Genomic DNA, 19622 nt, shown 5'->3' with positions numbered 1-19622 from the left:
GGCAGAAGGGAGTAGGTACACACTGAGTCCAGCAGTGGAAATACTTGGGGCCCCTGTACCTGCTGGCGGGACGGGGATGCTGCGGCTCAGGGATGCTGGCAGAGCCGTGGGAGCACAGATGGCGGTGCCAGAGCTCGTGGCCTCCTCTCCCATCCGGGCTTGGTCCCTGAGGCACTGGATGAGGAGGAGGAGGAGGGAGGGCTGCAGTGGAGGAGCAGGGGATGGGAGAGGAGGGGATGGGGAGGAGAGCAGGACAGAGGGAGGCAGCAACCTCGGGGCTGTTTGCAGTAATCCAAAAACCGAGGGAAATTGGGTCATTGTTCCACTAATTCATCTAATTACAGGCCAGAGCAGCTCTCTGGTGAGCTGAGCAATTAGCATTCTTTCTCTCCCCCTCTCCCCGAGGTATGGCAGGTACCAACCTGCCCCTCCAGAAAGGCAGCTGGGTTTCCTAGGATACCCTGACAGCAGAAATGCTCTCACATCAGTAAACCAGGTTGTTTCAACTCCTTTTCCTAGCCTCCTCTTCCTCCCTTTCCAGGCACAAGGGGTCAGCTGCAAAACCCATCCCAGCAGCAGCCGGGATGCATCACCCCAGCATCGCCCACAACTCCCCGTGTATCAGGCTGCTTACCCCCGATATATATGAGGACCTTTTACCCTTGATGGCACTTTCCCTTTCCCCCATGCCCCAGCCAGTGACCAGCCCCCGCTACCCACGGGGCTGATGGGAGAGCAGAAAAGGGACTTAATTAAGTCAGAAGCACCCAGAGGCTAGGGAGAGCTGCGTTGTTAAACTGGTTGTAAGATCAAAATCAATAAATATGATAAAGCACGGCCACTCGGCAGCACGTGGGAGAGAGAAGAGCACGGGTGCTTTCATCTCTTTCATGCAACCTGCCAGCGAGAGCAGAGTAACCCAGTACTCCCCAAAACACCGGTGTAGAGGACATGCTGTGCCCAACGCCACGCTGGAGACCCCGAGACCCTCCTTCAGCTTTTGCTCCTCACATCCCAACACCTGGTGTCCAACCAGTCTCCCAAAGGGACGGGGAAAAGGTATTTGCAGCCCCTGCGCCAACTCCAGCTGAGGCTGAGCATCTCCAGAAGGCCAGGGATGCTCCTGGGCTGGACATGGGCTCCAGCCCTTCTCCCGAGGGCTCGCTGATGTAAGCCCAGCTGGAACGCTCCTGGCAGCAGAGTGGGATCGACAGCTCTCTCCTACCACCATGGAGCAGCACGAGCCGTGGTCCTGCACAGCCGCATGGAGCGATGGAGGTGGAGCCATCACGGCTCCCAGCCCCACCGCACATCATCTCCCTGGGGCAGGTCCATCACCTGAGGCACCCCTGGACTGGCACGGCAGAGGGGAGCAGAGCGCCCTGGCTGCAAAGTCCTCTGCTAACCCAGATTTGTTTGAAGGGCTCAGGAGCCGTCGCACTGAGCCTTCAGGCAAGGTTCAGGCGATTTCAGGGCACTACTTCCCAGTGCTCTAAATTAGCTGCTAAGAATGGGACTCCTCTGTGGCAAGGTGACATGCTCCTTGTCCTCACTGGGGGACAAGGGACATCACGAGCTCTTTCGGAAGTGGGTTTGGACAGATCACCAGAGTGAGGCGGTTGCAGTGCAGACGTGTCTCCCGACTGACAACAGAAAGATGACCCACTGCTACGAAATAGGTGCCTGCGCATCTTTTTGCAGGCACAGCCAGCGTCTCCTGGCGAGGGTGGATGCACTAGGAGCACGTGCTGCTGGAGCTGCTCCTGGCAAACCCATCCATCCCAGAGCACTGAGACACCCCAGAGCCTCCGAGCAGGGTCTGAGCAGCCCTGGGCCATTTTTAGACCAATTGAGGTGGCTGGAAAAAGCTAAGCAAGCTTCTAGGCACACGAGCCTGGCTTCTGCCTGCTTTTCCCAAGCCCTTCAGTGGCTCTAAGTAACAGACATCACCTCTCCCAGATAGCCAGGCTTCACTAGTACACACAGACACCACCACCACATTACCGCTAATAATAAATACAACATGCAAAACACACCTTCCTGCTCCGGACTTCAGCATCTCACCTGTTAATTGCTTATTAACCTTCTAAGCATGCCTTTTTTTTTTTTTTCTTTTTTCTCCAGAGGGCCACCCGTATCACCCAGCACAACCCATTTCCAATTTATTTATTGACACACATTTCTTATAGCTCCTCGAGATGCACGGTGCAGAGATGGGACTCAGGTTGTGACAGACCTTTGTGCTGACACAGGGTGGCTGCTCCGGTATCTGTAGAACAATTTAAACCCTTTTCAAACACTTACAATATCCACGTCTGATGTGCTAATAATTATTCTTTATTTTTAGGCAAGGACCCAAACTAAAATTACATCTCACCATCCAAGTTATTTGAAAAAGCTGCCAGATTGGGCTATAAAAATCACAATGATCTCATGCTTTTCATCATATGTACTGGAGAAAAAAAGAAGAAAAAAAAATGAAGGCGTTTTTATAGGTCACCCAGGCAAAGGGGTTAGTTTTACTTCTTCAGAGGAAAGGGGGAAGAGACTTCAGGTGGAGAAAAGAGCAGAGAGGAGCTATTGGAAGAATGCAAATGAGAGAGGAGGCAGGATGGGAAATATATGCTAATCCCCAAAGTATAATTGAATAGTGAGCAATCACCAGCAGACAAAAACATGTTTTCAGCGGGGAAAAAAAAAAAAAATCCAATGCTTTGTGTTTGCAGCCAGGATGATTATTTTATTTTATTTATTTACAGGCTGCGGAGCGAAGGGCGAGCTCCCGCTGGGCCCGCTGCACCTGCAGGCTTTGGGGCTGGCTGCCGGCAGAGTGATACTTAGCCCTCGGGCACTGCTCCAGCTCACAGCAGCTGAGCAAAGCGCACGCCCTCGCCTCCAGCTGAAGACCCGCACCTATGGATTTCTCTTCCCAGGAGGGGGAAGGGGAAAAAAAAAAAAAAAAAAAAAGAATAATCACATTTAAAAAATTACTCTCTGCTCTTTGGGACTTAGCAGAATAAACCACGAGCAATGCTCAGTGACCCTGCCCACACAAAGCCTTTTTACTAGCACAGAGCCAGCACCAAATTCAGGCACTATCACACACTACAGCACCCACCATGCCTCCGCTGCCCGTGCCAGGGGCTGCACATCGCACCCACTCCCGTCTCCATCATCCCATCAGGAGCAGCACCAGCAGCCCTGAAGCCTCAGCCCTTGGTCATGACACACACAGCTTGGGGCATGCCGCAAAGGACTTTGCACCGAGGACCCCAAGCAAAGGCTGAACCCCCAAATAATCAGATCGACGCTCGATTCATCCCCCCACCCCAAACTGAGCATCCCTCGACCACTTCCATCAGGGACCGCTGCAGAGGCACATGCAGACAAGCCGCCCCAGCAAAGGGCGGCTCCAGGGTGTGCTGGGTGGAGGGAGGGATCGTCTGAGACAGACTAATCTCAGCTCAAAATCTGGGGCAGGGAGGGTGCTGGCTGGCTGGCTGGCTGACACGCAAATTAATATTTATAATTAAGTGGAAAGGCCTCTGAAGGCCTGCACTGCCACCTGACTCTATGAGGGAGACTACTTCATAATTAATACACTGGTCAAACGGCTCAGGGAAAGTAAGTTACCTGATGAATTTACCCCATTCTTGCCCTTTTCTGCTGGTGAATCAATCCCTCCCCTCTCTGCAGACAGCATCATGAGCAGCAGGCTGGACTCTAGGCTCTTGGGTCCAAACCCTGCTCGAGGCAGGGCCAGCAGGATTGGGTTGCCCACCCCGAGGATGCCCCAGCAGAGCACAGTACTCCTGCTTTGGGGATGCCAGGAGACAGGAACACCAGGCCCAAGTCCTGCCCTTGGCACAGTTCAGAGCAACCTCAAAGTCTCCATCATCTCCACTTGCTCTTTCCAGGTTTCAGGGCCATGACACAAGTGGATTGCACTGCTGCAAAGCTGCCGATCCCATCTTTCCTGGCAGCTTTGAAAGCCCTGAAATGGGCACCAACGACTCCCTGCAAGGTGTGATGAGGATGAACACAAAATCTGCCTTCACCAGCCTTCGATCTGGGGGACAAAATGATCCCCCAAGGCCACCTCTTCCTGGAGAAGCCCCCAGGATTTGGCACACAATGGAGCATCCCCTCTGCAAGCCCACCTTGTGCCTCCCTCTGGCCCCTGCGATGCCTGTCAGCAGATGCAGGATTTGGCAGGGGGAGGAGATGCTGGTGAAACCGTGTTTGCACAAACGGGACCTGGTGGAAACCTAAAGTCATTGCCAGGAGGCTGGAGAGCTGGCCCTGCAAAGACAAATACAGCACACGCAACCGCATAGCATGGCAGGAATTGGCTGAACTCATGCCAAAGGAGAGGTCCAACACCCCAGGGATATTCACCCAAGCTTGGGTGATACCACCTCCCCACGTGAGGATGTGGTGGAAAATAACCCCTTTACCCTTCCCTCAAGCCAGCCTTTTACTCTGCAACACCTCTCCCAGAGCGAGGTCCATGGCAGTGCAAAGAAATGGTGCACAGGGACTCTGCAGCTTGGCCCAAGGCTTTACCCCCTGGGAGGACGAGGGCTTCACCTCAGCCCGGGAGCTCTGCACCCAGCAATGCGGAGCAGGGGTGTTGGGGATGTGGAAGGAGCCGCTGGGGACTGCATGGGGCAGAGGGGTGCCTGGGAGGGGAGGCAATGCCCCCAGGGACCAGCAGCCACGTGGGAGGGACTGACTCACTCCACCGCGCAGGGGCTGTGGGAAACGAACCGCCAGGGAAGAGAAGCCGGGAAGGATCGGGCGAAGCGCGTGAGCTGCACGTGGGCTGGATCCTGCGCGGCGGGAAGGCAGGATGCCTGTCTCCCCCAAAGCCAGAGCCGTGGGGTTCTGCCTGCCCAGGGGTCACCCCACATCCCTCCACCACCCGTCCCCAGCAGCGCAAAGCCTTTTCTCTCATCACCCACCCCGTCCCCTCGTCGGGCCAGGGAAACGGCACTGCCCTTTGTACGAGGTGTCGATGTCAGGCACGTCCTGTCGCCGTGGCATATGGCACATGAATCATTCACAAAGCTAGGGAATTAATTATTCATCCAAACGAAAGACCAAATGCTTTACTAATTGTCCTGGAAGGAAAGAGCTGGGAAGGGGGTGGGAGATGGGGCAGACATCAGGTTGGAGACTGGGTGCAAGAAAAAGAAGGGAAGAAGAAAAAAGTCTTGTCTGGTACGATCAAAGCATTGCTCTGCTTTTGGACTTGGGTTCTCTCTTTACTGGTTTACCCTACAGGACAACACTCCCTGCAGGCTCCTGTAGAGTCCTTGCAGTGTACAGGCTCCAGCAGAATAATCCTGTTAGGACGCTGCACTTGTGCTCCATGCCTCATATCCACTCCCCCAAACTTCCTTGCCTGCAGGTGCGCTGTGCATGTTTTGGGGCTGACACCTCAAACCACAAGGAGATGCAACATATGAATATTCCCACACAGAGCTTCAGCCAGCACCCATTCAAGGACCACCCCCCCACCCCCCCCACCCCCCATCTCTGGATCTCCAAGACCAAAAAGACCAGCTAAGACACACGGAACTTGGGTTGCACAAGGTGCACTAAAATACCAGAGGGCAAAGCATCCTCGCCTCTGCCATGGGGGAGCTCAGGGGAACTGCAAAAAGGGCACTGGGCATTTTCCAGGACAGTCATCCCAAAATCCAGGCAGCACCACAGTGAGCAATAAGCCAACCTGCCCTCCTTATCCCCATGCTCACGTTGCAACCTGGCAGCACAGAGGGAAGCAGCCTCCTAGGAACTGCTCTCTCCTGCTTCACCCCAGCCACGGCTGAAAATCAGGGCATAGGTGTGCGCAGGATTTCACCGGGAGGCCAAAGGGAGAGGCTGGGCTCACAACTGCCACTTGCCTTTGCAGGGAGAGGACTTTGGTTTTCAGGCCAGCTGTCAGGGCTTGGAGAGCTGGGCTTTCCTCCGCTGGCATGGGCTGGTGCCCCTCCGGTCGGCTCTGGGTTTGCTAAGGGCACAGCAGGCACCGCCGGCAATCGTTCATTCCTGCCTTCCCTTGGCCACACTCCACTCCACAAAATCCCTTAATGAAAACTGTGGTGCCCAAGGGCTTCACAAAAGGCATCCAGGTGTAGCAGCTGTTATTAAACCCTCCAAAAAACCCTGATGCCAGCTCTTCCTTTTAGTGACCCCAATGTATTTATCCTGGGTTTTCAGCGGCTGCTTCCCCAGCTCCTGAGCAGCACAACTTCACAAACAAGGGCCTTTTGATTTCCATTTTGATTTTTTCCTGTTGTTAGAAGTGTTCCCCCACCCCTTCACCTTTCACATAAGGTGTTATTGTATTACTGCTGCAACTGCTATAAAAAAAGCCACCGTGGTGGTGCTACGATGCTCAGGCATTGGAGTGTGTGAAGCACACACCCACCTGGATATTTTCAGAGGGAGTTTAACCCTTCTTTTCCCACGAGCTCCTTCAAATAAGGTGTAGGACAAGGCGGGCTGGTGTAGGGTCTATTCTCTATTTGTTACGCTAACGGCACCCGGGGAGCAGGGAGCTGATGCTCCAGTTTCTGATGGCTGAAGGACCTTCAATGTGTCCCTCTTGGAACCACAGATTAAGAGGTCGCCAAGGTCCCGCTGCCCCTTCTGACCATTTCTGAGCAGTTTTCCCCTTTTTGGTCCAGGACACACTGCATCGAGCAGGTCACGAGTCCAGCTTCAGCACCCAGCCAAGTCTGGTTCACGCATGGGCAAGACGAGCATCCCCAAGCCCCAGGGGAAACACAGACGTTCCCCTCCCCAGCTCTGCCAGTATTTTATGCACGTTTTCAGAGAAAAATATTTTTAGCTGGGGGAGAACAGGCTGTTTTTTTCAGGCAGCGATGATGATTTGGAAACCACAGGTTATAAACAGAGCAGGTTTACAAATGTGACTATTAGTTCCCCAGTGGAAGCTTTAGCATCAGGGAGTTTTAGGTGGGCGTTGATTTCCACCGAGATGAAAAAATCTGGATTTATTGACATAAGAAGAAAACACCAGTTGAACTCAAGACAGTGCCATCCATTCCTGCACAGGGTCCCAGGAGGCCATTCGCGGCAGCAGCCCCTCATTAGGCTAATTAACACCAGGGAGAGTGTGCCCAGGATATCCCATGGCTCATGGAAACCCCAACACTGCATCACCACCTGCATTAAGCACCTCTCCCATTGGACATATGGCAAAAAATAAGTCCAGAAAGGAAGAGTAATACCCTGTGTCACCCTTGGAGGGACAAGGGCCAGCAAGCGTGATGCTGGGTCTGTCTGGGTCCATCAGGGATAGGATGGGTCCTGCTCACGTGGATATCATCTCTGGTCCATCATCATGGGATGCATCAGCATCCCAAACTGGTCAGCACATCCTGAGGCGAGCACTACCCTACACCTCTGATGCTCACAACATCCCCTCCACCACAGCCACTGCCTCTTGCTAAGTCGCGACAAGATCCCAACGACTATTAATTCTCCCAAGCTCAATAGTCTCTGTCCAGACACTCACATATTAATCAAGTGTAAAGTTTTAGTCTGCAAAGATGACCCTGAACCGGCCGGTTGCCCACACACATCCCCTGTGCAGACTCCACCACTCGCCTTACGCAACCAATGCAGAGTGAACCGCCAAGTGCAAACCCTCTCCCGCAAGCTGTTTGCAAGTCATTTGCCAGCCAAGGATTATTTACTGAAGAAATTTGCCAATAATTCAGCAGATCAAACAGGCAAGAGTTTCTTGCAAGGGAGGTGTAACCACGGCACTGAAGAACAGTAGCTTTGCCAGCACCGCACGGCAAAAGCAAGAGCTGAACAGCACAGAGGAGCCCATGACCTGGTCCAGCTGATCCCCCAGTGACCTGATCCTCCCCAAAACCGGTCCAGGATGAAAATCTGCAGCTTGTCTCCTCCACCCATCATACAACAGAATTCACCCCGAAAGCCCAGTGAGCCCATCCCAGCGGGCACTGGCACCACTGGGGCAAAGCCGGCAGGTAATCAGGCATTTCTTGGAGAGACTTTCGTCCTGCTGGAGCAAACTTCAGGATACAAGGGGGCTGATGGTGGTGAAGCAGACCCCAGAGGGCTGCGTCCCATAACCAGCAGTGTCAGGGGGACCTGGGCACCTCCCGGCAGGGCAGCTGGCACAGCACTAACAGCCCTTCATGGACAATTGATTCCCTGGCACGGGGCCTGGCGTGGCGCGGCACTGAAAGGAGCTGGCGAGGCTTTTGTGAGTGAGTAATTGCCGAGCGCTGACTCAGCACCAGATCGGCTACAGTCAGCTCGCCCGGAGCTGTGGGGAGGGCAGGGAGAGGTCCACGGCAACCCCCCCCCGGCTCAGCCCAGTGCTTCCCCTTGGCCCAGGCCCCAAAGGATGCCCAGGCCAGGAGACGGCCGATGGGCGTTTCCCAACCACCCAGCCACTTTCTGCACACTCAGCCCAGCACCACAGCCGCACAGTGAGGCCGAGACATCCCCTCTTGTTGCTACCAGAGGTGACACGTGTCCCACACTGCCCCCAGAGATGTGACCAGGGATGTGACCACCTTTGCCTAGCCCAGGAGCTGTGCCCGGCCGCTCTCCCCGCAGCAGCGAGCCTGCCTGGCCACAGAGCCCTCCCCTGAGAGTCACTTTGCAGATGCAGAAGAGCCAGCAGCATCCTGTGTGATGGCTGCACCACCCACAGGCAGCCCATTCGCTGCCCACTGAGAAGCATCACGCCACCACCAGCACACAGAGACACCCTGCCTTCACAGGCAGAGACAGTCCCACTCCCCAGCGAGGTCGTCCAGGTCCGCCTTGGACCAAGGGAGTCAAAATGTTCCCGACCATGTTCTCTTCAAGCCTTCTCTTGAGCACAGTCCCAACTTGCACCTCTTCACGACAAACAAGCAGCACCCATCACCACATCCCTGGCAGTACGAGGCTCAGCGTCGCCTTCCTCCTCCAAACACCTAAACAGGTATCATGTCCCACACGGTGCCACCACTCAGGAGAAGACTGCAAGCCAAGAGACAGGACTGTACAGCAAGCAACTCGGGAGAGACCCCTACTATCTCACCTGGCTCCCATGCCTCAGTTTCCCAGCCAGCCCTGCAGCTGCTCTGCACCCAGCAAAGCTCATGAAGTGCTCAGAGATCCACAGACACCATCTGTTTGTATGCATCAAACCAGCTCCTCTGAATGTGGTGTTTCCATCGGCATGCAAAAAGCAACAGCCACGATCCAGGCACCACTTCCCTGGGGCCCTTGGATGGCTGCAAGCACCCACCTGCCCTCCAACACAGCGAGGTGCTGGGAGGTCACCCTGGGAGGCTTCTGCTCAAGTCAGTTGTCACCGTTGGCTAGCACAAGCCCAAATGCCCCTGTTTGTTCCTATGTCACCAGCACAGCCCATCACACCGCAAGCAGGACTCAAATCTGGGCCATGTCCCCGGCAGATGACACCACCAGTGACACAACCAGCACCCGCGAAGCTCTGTGCACTACCACCCCCAGCATCACCACTGCGTGCTGGGATGCTGAACAAGCATCACCTGGGAATGCAGCCCCACCCAGACCTTGTTCTCAAACCCCCGGCACCGGGCCAAGACTGGAAAGCACTTGGGAAGGCAAGAGGAGAAGAGATTCTCTCCCTCCCCTTGGAGGCTTTTACCAAGACCTCTCCCAAACCATGTCCAGTTGCTCATCAGGTCGTACTCCCACCACATCCCCACCTCACCCCATGCCCAGATGGATGACAGACACCAGGCCACCAGCTGAGGAAAGCTAGACACGATGCCCTCAGAACCAGCCCTCCTTGCCCGATGGGAAACCTTGTCCCACCGTCAGCTGCCCACAGCAAAGCCAATGCAGGAGCCTCCAGCGCAGGGAACCATCCTCCCCTCCCTCGTTGCGATGAAGAAACACCACCGACAACAGCAAACCAGGGTCTTGCCCTGCATCCTGGAGCTCATGTCTCCACCAGGACAAGCCCCCGTGCCCAGCTGCCCAAACCCACCAATGGCCCCGCGCCACCTGACTCACCCACTGAGGACCACGATGAAGTCCATGACATTCCAGCCATTGCGCAGGTACGAGCCCTTGTGGAAAACAAACCCCAGAGCCACGATCTTAATCCCAGCCTCAAAGCAGAAAATCCCGATGAAGTAGGGCTCCGTCTTCTCCTGCCGGAGGGGAACCAGTGACACGGTGAGAGGGGGAGATGGAGACGGGGCAAACACAGCACCAGCCATTCCACATTGACCCAACTCACATCCCATCCCACCTTCCCCAGCCCCATCCTCCCCTTTGGGAGCTTTCCCAGCCCTTCCTCTGCCAGCATCAGCCTTGGAAACAAAAAGTGGGGGCTACGACCCACTCAAGTTGCCCAGTCCCCCTTCTCTACACCACTTTTTAAGGGGCTTAAACCTTCCTGAACCCTTTCCATGAAGGAGGAGTATGTGACAGCAGCCCCAGGAAGACTGGAGGGGCTGGTCCTGGAGGAAACCTCCTGCCCTACCACCCTGAAACCACCAGAAATTGGCTGGTAGGATGGAGTGGCTCCCCTCAGCTGGTCCCCCTGCTCACCCACGGGGCGGAGACGTATGGACACGGGGTACTTACTAATCTCCGTGACATGGGTGTCTTGTCATCCTCAGGGAGGTGCTGCTCGAGAGCCAGCACAATGCAGTTGGCAATGATGGTCGCCAGGATCATGTACTCGAAGGGAGTGGAGGGGAGTTAAGGAGCAGAGAAGAGGTGGATGACATCCCCAACCTGCCAGCCCACCCCTGCCCATGCCTCGTTTCACCTGCTCGTTAGCTGCCACCACCACTTTCCCCGCAGGAACATGCACACTCACAGCCCAGCTTTCAGCTCCTGCTGCTCCTGGGCAGGTGGGTGAAGCCCACCTTGGTGGTGTTTGGAAACGGGAAGTGTGACAGGAACTGAGAGTCCCCAGGACCTTCCTCACTGGACACCTGCTGAGCATCATCACCTCTTTCCCAAGGCAATGGGACATTTAACCAGTGGCCTTTGCTGGGCTCTGAACTCTCTTGGGAGAGAGATGCTGCTTGTGGTGGGAGCCCAGAAGACAGACAAAGGTATGAAGGTAGACAACTAGGCTCTGACCAGGTTGGGCTTCATCTGGAAAAGGGCTTGGTGTGGTCCCTGGCTGTGTCAGGGAAGCTCTCCCTGGCACGGCATGCTGATGGCCAGGGCTGGCATGTCCCTGCACACCATGGCCGTGCTGCTTGCCTTCTCCCTTCCAACATGAAGCAGCAAGAGATGGGGTGTCACGGGCTATCAGCAGCCCTGGTCCTAAAGCATCCCTGTGGGAGGGACTATCTGCACATCATGAGCAGGACAGGGCATCCCTGGCAGGTCCTGGGGACCCGACCCAGACCAGCCCACCCTGTGCCCCGTGTTGGTAAGGTGGACATGCCCTGGGAACCGTGGGTCCCTTGCCAAGCACCCTGTGGGTGGCAGGTTGAGCCCAGGCAGCACTGGGAGCTGCAGAGCACCAGCTAAGCATTCGCAGCTCAAGACACTGATGATGCCTGGGTCCGAGCTCCAGTTCAGGCAGGGCTGAAACTCCCCACAGAGACATCCCAGCTTGGCCACACTTCAGCAAGACCCCAAGGGGTAGTGGCACCTTATCAACAGGATCTGGTTGGACCCTTACGAGCATCCTAAAGCCTACAGCCATGTCTAGGGCTTACACACCCTTCTCCGGGAGCAACCCCGCGCCAGGACAAGTGGCAGCAGATGCTGGGATCTGAGGACCTGAGTGAGTGGGGAGGCAGAGGAAAAGGCATGCTGACACCCAGGAAAGCACCCCAAACTCAGCTCCCTCCTGCCTTTTGATTCACAGGGGCTGCCAGGAGTGAGGCAGGGGTGTGGAGCTTCCTCCTCCTGCCTGGTCCACTGCCAAGCCCTGAAAACAAAGCACTTCCAAGCAACAGGACAGCCACATCTTTCTGACTTCCCATCCATCTTTACCACATCTTTGCAATAAAAGCCCTGTTGTCCTCAATAACAAAATGAGGCGAGACTCATCAGCAGGCAGCACACCCCTTCTCCGCTCCCTCCATGCCAAAAACCCACAGCTATATATCCCCTGGGAGGGAACAGCCACCTTCCCAAGGCTTATGTCTGTGGAAAAGGGATGTGATCCCACCTGGGATGGATTTGCTGATAAAGAAATCATCCACGCTCCTGCTGTACCAAGCCGGCACAGGGAGCAGCGCCCCGGTTAAGCCCTTCCCCACCACACCTGGCCTCTCCAGACCCAGCAGCTTCAGGTTCGCACTGCTCAGGCCAGGAGGTGCCAAATGCCCGTGCCATCACCCCCAGGAAAAGGGACGATTTTCACTTTTGCAACCTTGCCTTTTGGCCGCCGAAGACACTGACTACAGCAACATGCTTTAAACCAGTGGCCCTGAGCCTATGGGCAAGAGAAGACATCCCAGTGCTGGCCACGAGCATGGAAAACTGGAAAACGTGAAGTGACCCCGGCTGCAGCAACCCTGGCAGCAGAGACCCCGTGCACACTGCGGCTCACGGGCAAGTTGGGAGTGGGGCCGGGCATCCGAGCAGGTCCATGGAGAGCTGGCCAGGAGGGGCAGCCAAGGAGAGCCTGCAGGAGCTGGGATGTATTTAGCCCAGTAGGGAGAAGAGCCAGGAAAGATTCAGCCAAGGCATTTAAAAGGCCACTCAGTGAAATTAATGGTTGCTAAGTTAAAGGCAAACCAAAAGGAAGACCTCTGCAGAGCTCACTGCTGCAGGCTCGGACCTCTGTGCCAGCCCAGCACGAATCACGAGCAGCTTCCTGTGCTTGGTGGGGGAAGGCCAGACCCCAAAAGTTTTCCTCTGAGGCTTAATACAAGTGAGGATTTCATTGCATGGCTCCTGCGAAAGCCACATACTTTCCCTGCTTCCCCTCTCTGGCCGCACACTTCAGCTGATATGCAGACTACGGCGCTTGGCCCCGAGCCACTGGCCTATTTGGGGTCTTTTTGTTTCATTTTCCTGAAAGTCTGCGAGCAATTAGCACAGGCTTAAAAGAAAACAGCATGTTAGTGGGGCGGTGCAGCCAGCTCCCCAGGCACTAGGCACATCTGCACACAGCAGATATGAAGTCTAAGGGAAACAGGGCAATCGCTGCCCTAAGTAGCGACCTAAGCACGAGGTCGCTACCAAAAGTGACTCTCCAAGCCCTGCTGGCCCAGTTTTCTGAGGACCCAAGCATGGGTTATCGCATCTGGAGCTGGGTGAGAGCTGCAAGGCATCAACCCCACAGAAACAAGCCCCTGTAGCTCCAGCTGTGCCAGGTTTTGAGAGGCCAAGGGTAAGAAAACCCTCCCCAAGGGACAGCAGGAACATCTGGCTGAACCAGGGGAAATTTTATCCACACACTTCACTTCTGCTAAGCAAGCATCCTCCCAGCTCAGGGCTGGAGCCCACCAGACGATGCTCTAGCACTCCTTTGTTTCCTCTCTCATTAGGTGTCTAATTACACGACCTTCCAGCCACCCAAAATGCAGAGTAGCACTTGCCTCCCTCCAAGCCCGGTAATGAAAGCCCATCTCCCTCCAGCCTTCTCCTCCTCCTCCGTCTGGCTTCTCCTGGAGGATCATTAGGGAGCCGATAAAAATAGGTTTTCTTATTGATTTATCTCCTTTACCCAATGCTCTCTCCCCTGCACCGTTGAATTGTTTCCTTAGCAACTCGGCCGATCCCAGTGCATGCCACACCTGCAGCTCCACACTTCCCTCCCAGTGCATTTGAGGTGGGGAAGATGCCCCCAGGCCGCATGGACACCACCACCACCACCCCGACCCATGCCCCAGCCCACCCGGAGCAGGCACTGTGAGCTAACCCCATGCCTGGAGCTGGAGCTCCTTGATGGGTCTGGCAGGAGCTGGCAGGGAGAACCAGGGAGATGTCCAGCCACCGGTGGATCCTTGCTTCCAGCTGTGACCTTCCTCTTCTCCTTCCTCCCCAGCCAGGAGCCGAAACCAGCCCACCCAGAACATCTATATCGCTAACGCAGGGAGTGTGCCCAGCTCTAAGCCTTGAAGATGGATTTATGGTGCTGATGGCACATTGATGCAACCCTCCCCAAGAGGATGGGTCCGAGATAAATCCTGCCCTGGATGCGGGCAAGGGCTGGGAGCTGTGGAGAGGCCCCCTCCATCTCTCCACTTCAGTGACCATGCCTTCTCCCCGCTCCTGGGCAGGCAGGTGGGGAAGGAGCAGAAGAGCCAGAGGAGTGAGACCACATGGACATCTCCAAAAGGGCTCTTGAAGCCTACCTCAGAGGGGAAGTCTGCCTCAGAGGGCCAGCAAGAAGGGCAGGAACGATTTAACGCCTCACCCTGCCTGCATCACCCAGCCCAGCTCCAACATCTCCTAGAAACTTAAGTCTCCATTTCCTACCACTCCCCCATCTTCCCCTAGGACCTGCTGCACTGAGAGGCTTTCCCTGCTCCCCAGGTGTCAATGAGAGGGAGCTTCAGTTCCTACATCTGTGGACTTATCTTGCTGGTCCCAACCCCACCACTGCTGCCTGTCCCACACAGACATGGTGTGACAGAAAGACCCACCCACCTCTTCAACATCCCCATCCCTAGAACATCCCGACCTCCCCCCTCTCAGCTCCATACCCCAGCAGAAAAGCAAGCACCTCCTCTCCAAGGCTGTTTTCCAAGAGAAACCCAAAATGCCAAATGAAGCAAAGACCATGAGTGGTCCTAATTCAACTCTGGGGTTCTCCAGCCCCACAGCACCTCCCCGGCTTGTCCCTGAAGACACAGGGGATCTTCCCCCAGCAGATAAGGCTATCCAGTTCCCTCAAGCAGTCGTAGAGCTGTGGCCCCTCGTGGATGTCCCCATCCCTGCGTCATGCCACCCAGCACTCCCAGACCATCCATGCTTTGCTGGGGTTGACAAAAAGTGATGTCCAGAGGGACAAGGTGCCAACAGACCCCAAATCCTCCAGCCATGCTTTGGACGCGAGCCAGCTCCTGCGTGCCTGTTACATGCAGCAAAATAGGCTCAGGAGAGCGACCGTGGGCTCAGGGCTGTGCTCATGTCTCTGTGCAGCTCACAGGGAGCACCCAGGCAAGGTGCTCAGCCTGCCTAAATCTCACTGCACAGACATGCCTCAGCTGGGGAGACTCCACTCAGTATCTGCGGCCACAGACGTCACTGCTTACAACTCCGAAACGTCGTGGTCTGGTCTCCATCAGGGGCTAAACCGAAGGCAGTAGCAGCCAGGAGCCGGTTGGGGCAGAGCTGCCCGCACTGCTGCCACTCCCGTAGGGATGCAGGGCATCTGCCTGCCACGTGCAAAGAGCTCTGTGGAGAAGCATCTTCTCCCCCACCTCGCCCTGCACATAAGAACTGGAAATCAAATCTCAATCCTCTCCTCTTTTTTTTTTTTTTTTTAAACAAAAAAGAACCACATCATGTGATTTTCCTGCCTTAACATCAGTTTTTTAACTTTGGTTGCCACAGCAACAGGATGCAACTTGGCATCACCATGACAACAGCTGCCTCTGTTTAAATTCACCATCTGACAGGCAGCCTCGCTCTCTCCGGCTGTCAAAAAGATGGACCTGCCATTACACCTACTCGCCCCTCCCAAAAAAAAACATTTTAAAAATCTGATGAATGAAGGGCACAGAAAACAGCCGGGGCGGGGGGGGGGGGGGGGGGGGGGGGGAGATGTTCTTGGGTAGCGCAAGGAGGGAGCTGCCCAAGGACAGCATGACATGGCGCAGCTCTTCCTGTGGGGATGCAAGACCTGCCGAAATCTTGGCTGGGCAAAAGCAAAGGTGCAGGAGATGCTTGCCCAGGTGTGGCATAACACTACCAGGGTTCCCGAGGGGTAGTGCCCACACAGCATCAGAGATGCACGGGTCAAGTGGGAGTCATCACGAGCAAAATGGTTCAGGCATACATGGGTGTGCATCCCACAGAGCAAAATCCCCGTGTGTGTTGGACCAGGGATGTGCACTGCGGCTTTGCAGACACCCCAGCTGCTCTTGGCCAGCCCAACACCAGATTTGGTCCTCAAAGGGGCTGAGATAGGAGAAAGCCCTCACTGCAGGGAACAGCAAGGTCCCCAGAGGATTGACTGATGGACATCGCTCTCCCCTGCCAAACTGGGGGGACAGGTACAGTGAACGTTGTGCGCCTGCAGCCAGAGGCTGTCCTTGGGGACAGAGCCAGAGCCACACGATGTCATCTGGCCTTTCTGGGGCAGGAGAGGGATCTTATCCAGGTCAAATGTGATTAAGTGGATGAAGAACCGAACAGATATAGATGAGCTGCAGCCCATCTCATGTGCTAACTGAATTGCAGCTTTCCAGGCAGCCAAACAAATGAAATCAGGGCTAAAGGCCTGGCCATCAGCAGAAGGAGAGCAGGAAGGACGAGGTTTTGTTTCCAAAGGAGTAGATGTTCCTACAGCCAAACCAGCAGCTGCCTCATGTTTTGAGCAGGACCAGTAAAAAGAGCAGCTCCAGTGGAGGTAACGCACTGGGCTTTCCAGCGGCAAAGACTCATCTCCCCACAGAGCAGCATCCCAATCCCAGTTGCTCGTATTTCTCCTCCTTCCCCTCCATGCATCATCCCTATTTACACTGGGAAGCCAAACTGCAGAGGCTGCTGGTTATAATTATACAGTTACCCAGCAGATATACAGGCCTGAATCACCAGTTATTTTTAGCCCTATTACCTAGTCAACTGGAGCTGGATGAAGAAGAGCCTCCACCCCTTCCCGCACTCCACTCCAGCCCCCTTGGCTTTCCCTAGTGCTGTGCCTGCTCTGACCCGCAGTGCCGGGACCAGTCCATCTCCCTCCTGAGGCCAGCAGCTCTCATTGACTGTGGCTGAAATCCAACACTCACCTCCCCAAACCACCCTCACCCAGGAGCGATGCCATGGGCTGCAGGCCAGGTAGCTGAGATGCTCACACTTTTTCCCTGGCCCTACCGAAAGGCACCAGCTGCGTGTGCCAGGCTACAACTACAAGGATGGGAACAACTTGCCTGGCCAACATCACCAAGCTCATCACCAAAAAGCCTTGTCCATCCCCAAGCCCTCGAGAGCTCAAGCAGTGCAGAGGAGCTCTGGGGTGGATGAGTTTCTTGGAAAGAGAGGACAGCTAGGCGGGGGATGGCCAGGGATGCTCAGCTCCCACACCTGGAGCACACCCATTCCCAGCACTCACATGGGGATAAGTCACTTAATTCTGGAAAAAAGTATAAAATGAGCCCATCTCCCTCATGCATTGTAAATTCCAGGAAAGAATAATGCTAGGGAGTTTTTACCGCGTGGTGGTGAAGCTCTAGTCTCTAGGAGACAGCGGCTGCCTGGAGATGAGACATTGCGCCACACCAGCACGGGACCCTGGCCCATGTCGGGCCAGCGGCAGCACCCCAGCTCCTTCTTGCTTTAAATGAAAGCTGAAGGGGCAATAGCCCTCCCACACCGTGCTGAAAAAGCACAGGAATTTGGCATATTCTGGAAAAGCAGGCAGGCCAGCCTGGCCGCTGCCCTGCAGGGCTCTGAGCTGAGCTGCCACGTCCCCATCCTGGTTACAGCACTGATGCTCCTGCAGCTGCCCACCCAGGGGGTGCTGCCAGCAGGGACAGATTTAGGGATGCCACGGGGAATTCAGCCCCCCTGAGCTGCCCCTTCACACCCAGGTCACCCCCCCCCAAGCCTGGGGGCTTTGCAGCTCCCCAGCCAGGACCAGCTCCTGCCTGGCAGAGGCTTGACCTGACATATGGGAGCTGCAAAGGGTGTTGCTCAGCAGGGTTGGTGACCTGTCCTGCATCCCTGCATCTCACCAGGGGGTTTCCCCAAGGTACCTGTTGCACCAGACCAAGGCATTGCTATTTGGCACCGGGGCAAGCTCTCCCACGCCCGCTGGAGAAGCCAGCAAGTTAACCAACAAGTTGCAAGGAAAGAAAGCAGCAGCAGCAAGAGCTGCATGTAATCACCACTGCAGAAAACAGCACAGGGAGGGTCCTAAAGCCAAAGCATGGCCACACTGAAGTTTTCAGGCTCTGGTCCTCAGTGGGGGGCAAAGCCCAGGAGGGGTCTCGGGAGGCAGCAGACCACCAAGCCCAGGCTGATGGGTAGCTGCGTGCTGCGGTGCTGGGCACTAGCCAGGGCACCCGGGGGCACCTGCAAGGAGGGTGGGAGGGGAGAGAAGCACGCAGAGTTGTATGAAGGGATGGAGGAGCAGGGGAAGGAGCAGGGAGATCTGCGCTCTCCACCAAGCCCTAGGAGGGGCGTCCCTGGGATAAACCGCGGTCCCCTGCGCCAGCCCCCCAAGGGGCCATGGGGCACAGCCAGAGGTTTTCAGCATCTTCCCTTCTGCCGCAGGGAGGGGGCAGCCAGTTCCCAGAGCTGCCGTGGGGGGCCGGGGGCTGCAGGGCGCAGATGGCCATGCCCTGCCAGGTGTGATCAGCAGCAGAGGTGGCACACGCTGGCAGGTACAGGAGGGGACAAAGCCTCCACCCAGCAGGCTCCTGGGGGCCCATCCCCAATAGGATGGGTGGCTCCAGGTGGGGTGACAAAACTCCAGCAAGATGTCGAGGCACAGAGGAAAGGCTGCAATGCCCCCCCCAGCCACATGCACGCAAGGCACCCTAAAGCATGCAGGGTTAAACCATGATCAGAGACACCCCCCTTGCCAGCATGGGGGCCTTCCAAATCCAAGCCTGAGGAGGGGCCGGGGGGGTCCCTGTGGGCAGAAGGGGCTCAGCTCCCCACCAGGCACCAAGCAGAGCACAGGAGGGGAAGCAGCAACAGGGCGAGGAGAGCATCCCCAGGGGACAGGGCACCCCTCTCCACAAGCCAAAGCAGAGCAGAAGGCAGGCGCTTACCTGCCGGCTAGTACCACACACACGTGTCCTGGGCGGCCACCGAGGCAAATCCAGGGAGCAAGGGGGGGGCTCACAGGGGGGCGCAGAAAGGATATGGCCAGTCGATGAGCTTCTTAGCGTATTTCCTGACTATGTTCTCTTCCCCAAAGAGGAAGAGCGATCTGTTGACGGTGAAGCAGTTCTGCCGGACGGGGATGGGGTTGTACAGAGCCATAGTCCGGGCTCTCTGCGCTTTGGTTTGCTTGAAGGCTCCCGGGGTCCCTCCCGCAGGAGCAGGAGGTCCTTGCCGGCTCCGGTTCTGGTCGGACCCCCCGTCTCCGGAGCCCAGCCTGCCGGCCACCGCCTCCCCAAAGCGAGCCATCCTGGAAGAAAACACACAGGTGAGCCAAAGCAGCACCACTGAGGCAGCGGGGTGGGGGGGGAGAAGAGGGAGGGGGTTTGCGGGGCACAGTGCCAACCACAGCCCCCTCCTCCTCTCCGGGTGATGCTCAGCTCCGTCTCTACACCATCCCTCCAGGGGAGCAGGGACCCGTGTGGAGAAGGAGAGGTGGCAACGCGCGGCACCAGCTCAGCGCCTCCGGCGCAGCATGGTGGGCAACCAGCTGCCTCCGGCCCCCCCACCCCGCGACAGCCACACGGGCAGCCTGGCCAGCGGGGAGAGCAGGAAGCCGTCCTGCGTGCTCAGCAGAG

At 56.2% G+C, this 19622-nt stretch overlaps 1 protein-coding gene across 7 annotated transcripts in view; it reads right to left on the bottom strand.

Annotated features, from left to right (window-relative positions):
• CACNA1E (calcium voltage-gated channel subunit alpha1 E) overlaps nucleotides 1-19622 on the bottom strand; it is a 139144-nt gene that overhangs the window by 76964 nt on the left and 42558 nt on the right. For all 7 annotated transcript variants that reach the window (XM_076339697.1, XM_076339696.1, XM_076339702.1 and 4 more), the window contains 3 exons: nucleotides 19029-19294; nucleotides 10651-10757; nucleotides 10072-10211 (listed from right to left, as the gene is read on the bottom strand). In XM_076339697.1, the coding sequence (XP_076195812.1) occupies nucleotides 10072-10211; nucleotides 10651-10757; nucleotides 19029-19294 (513 nt within the window). The remainder of the gene's footprint in view (nucleotides 1-10071; nucleotides 10212-10650; nucleotides 10758-19028; nucleotides 19295-19622) is intronic.

This window comes from Aptenodytes patagonicus, chromosome 5 (genome assembly GCF_965638725.1).
Source record: "Aptenodytes patagonicus chromosome 5, bAptPat1.pri.cur, whole genome shotgun sequence".
NCBI lineage: Eukaryota > Metazoa > Chordata > Aves > Sphenisciformes > Spheniscidae > Aptenodytes > Aptenodytes patagonicus.
The sequence above is the reverse complement of the archived record's forward strand: the minus strand, read 5'-3'. Positions and strand labels throughout refer to the sequence as shown.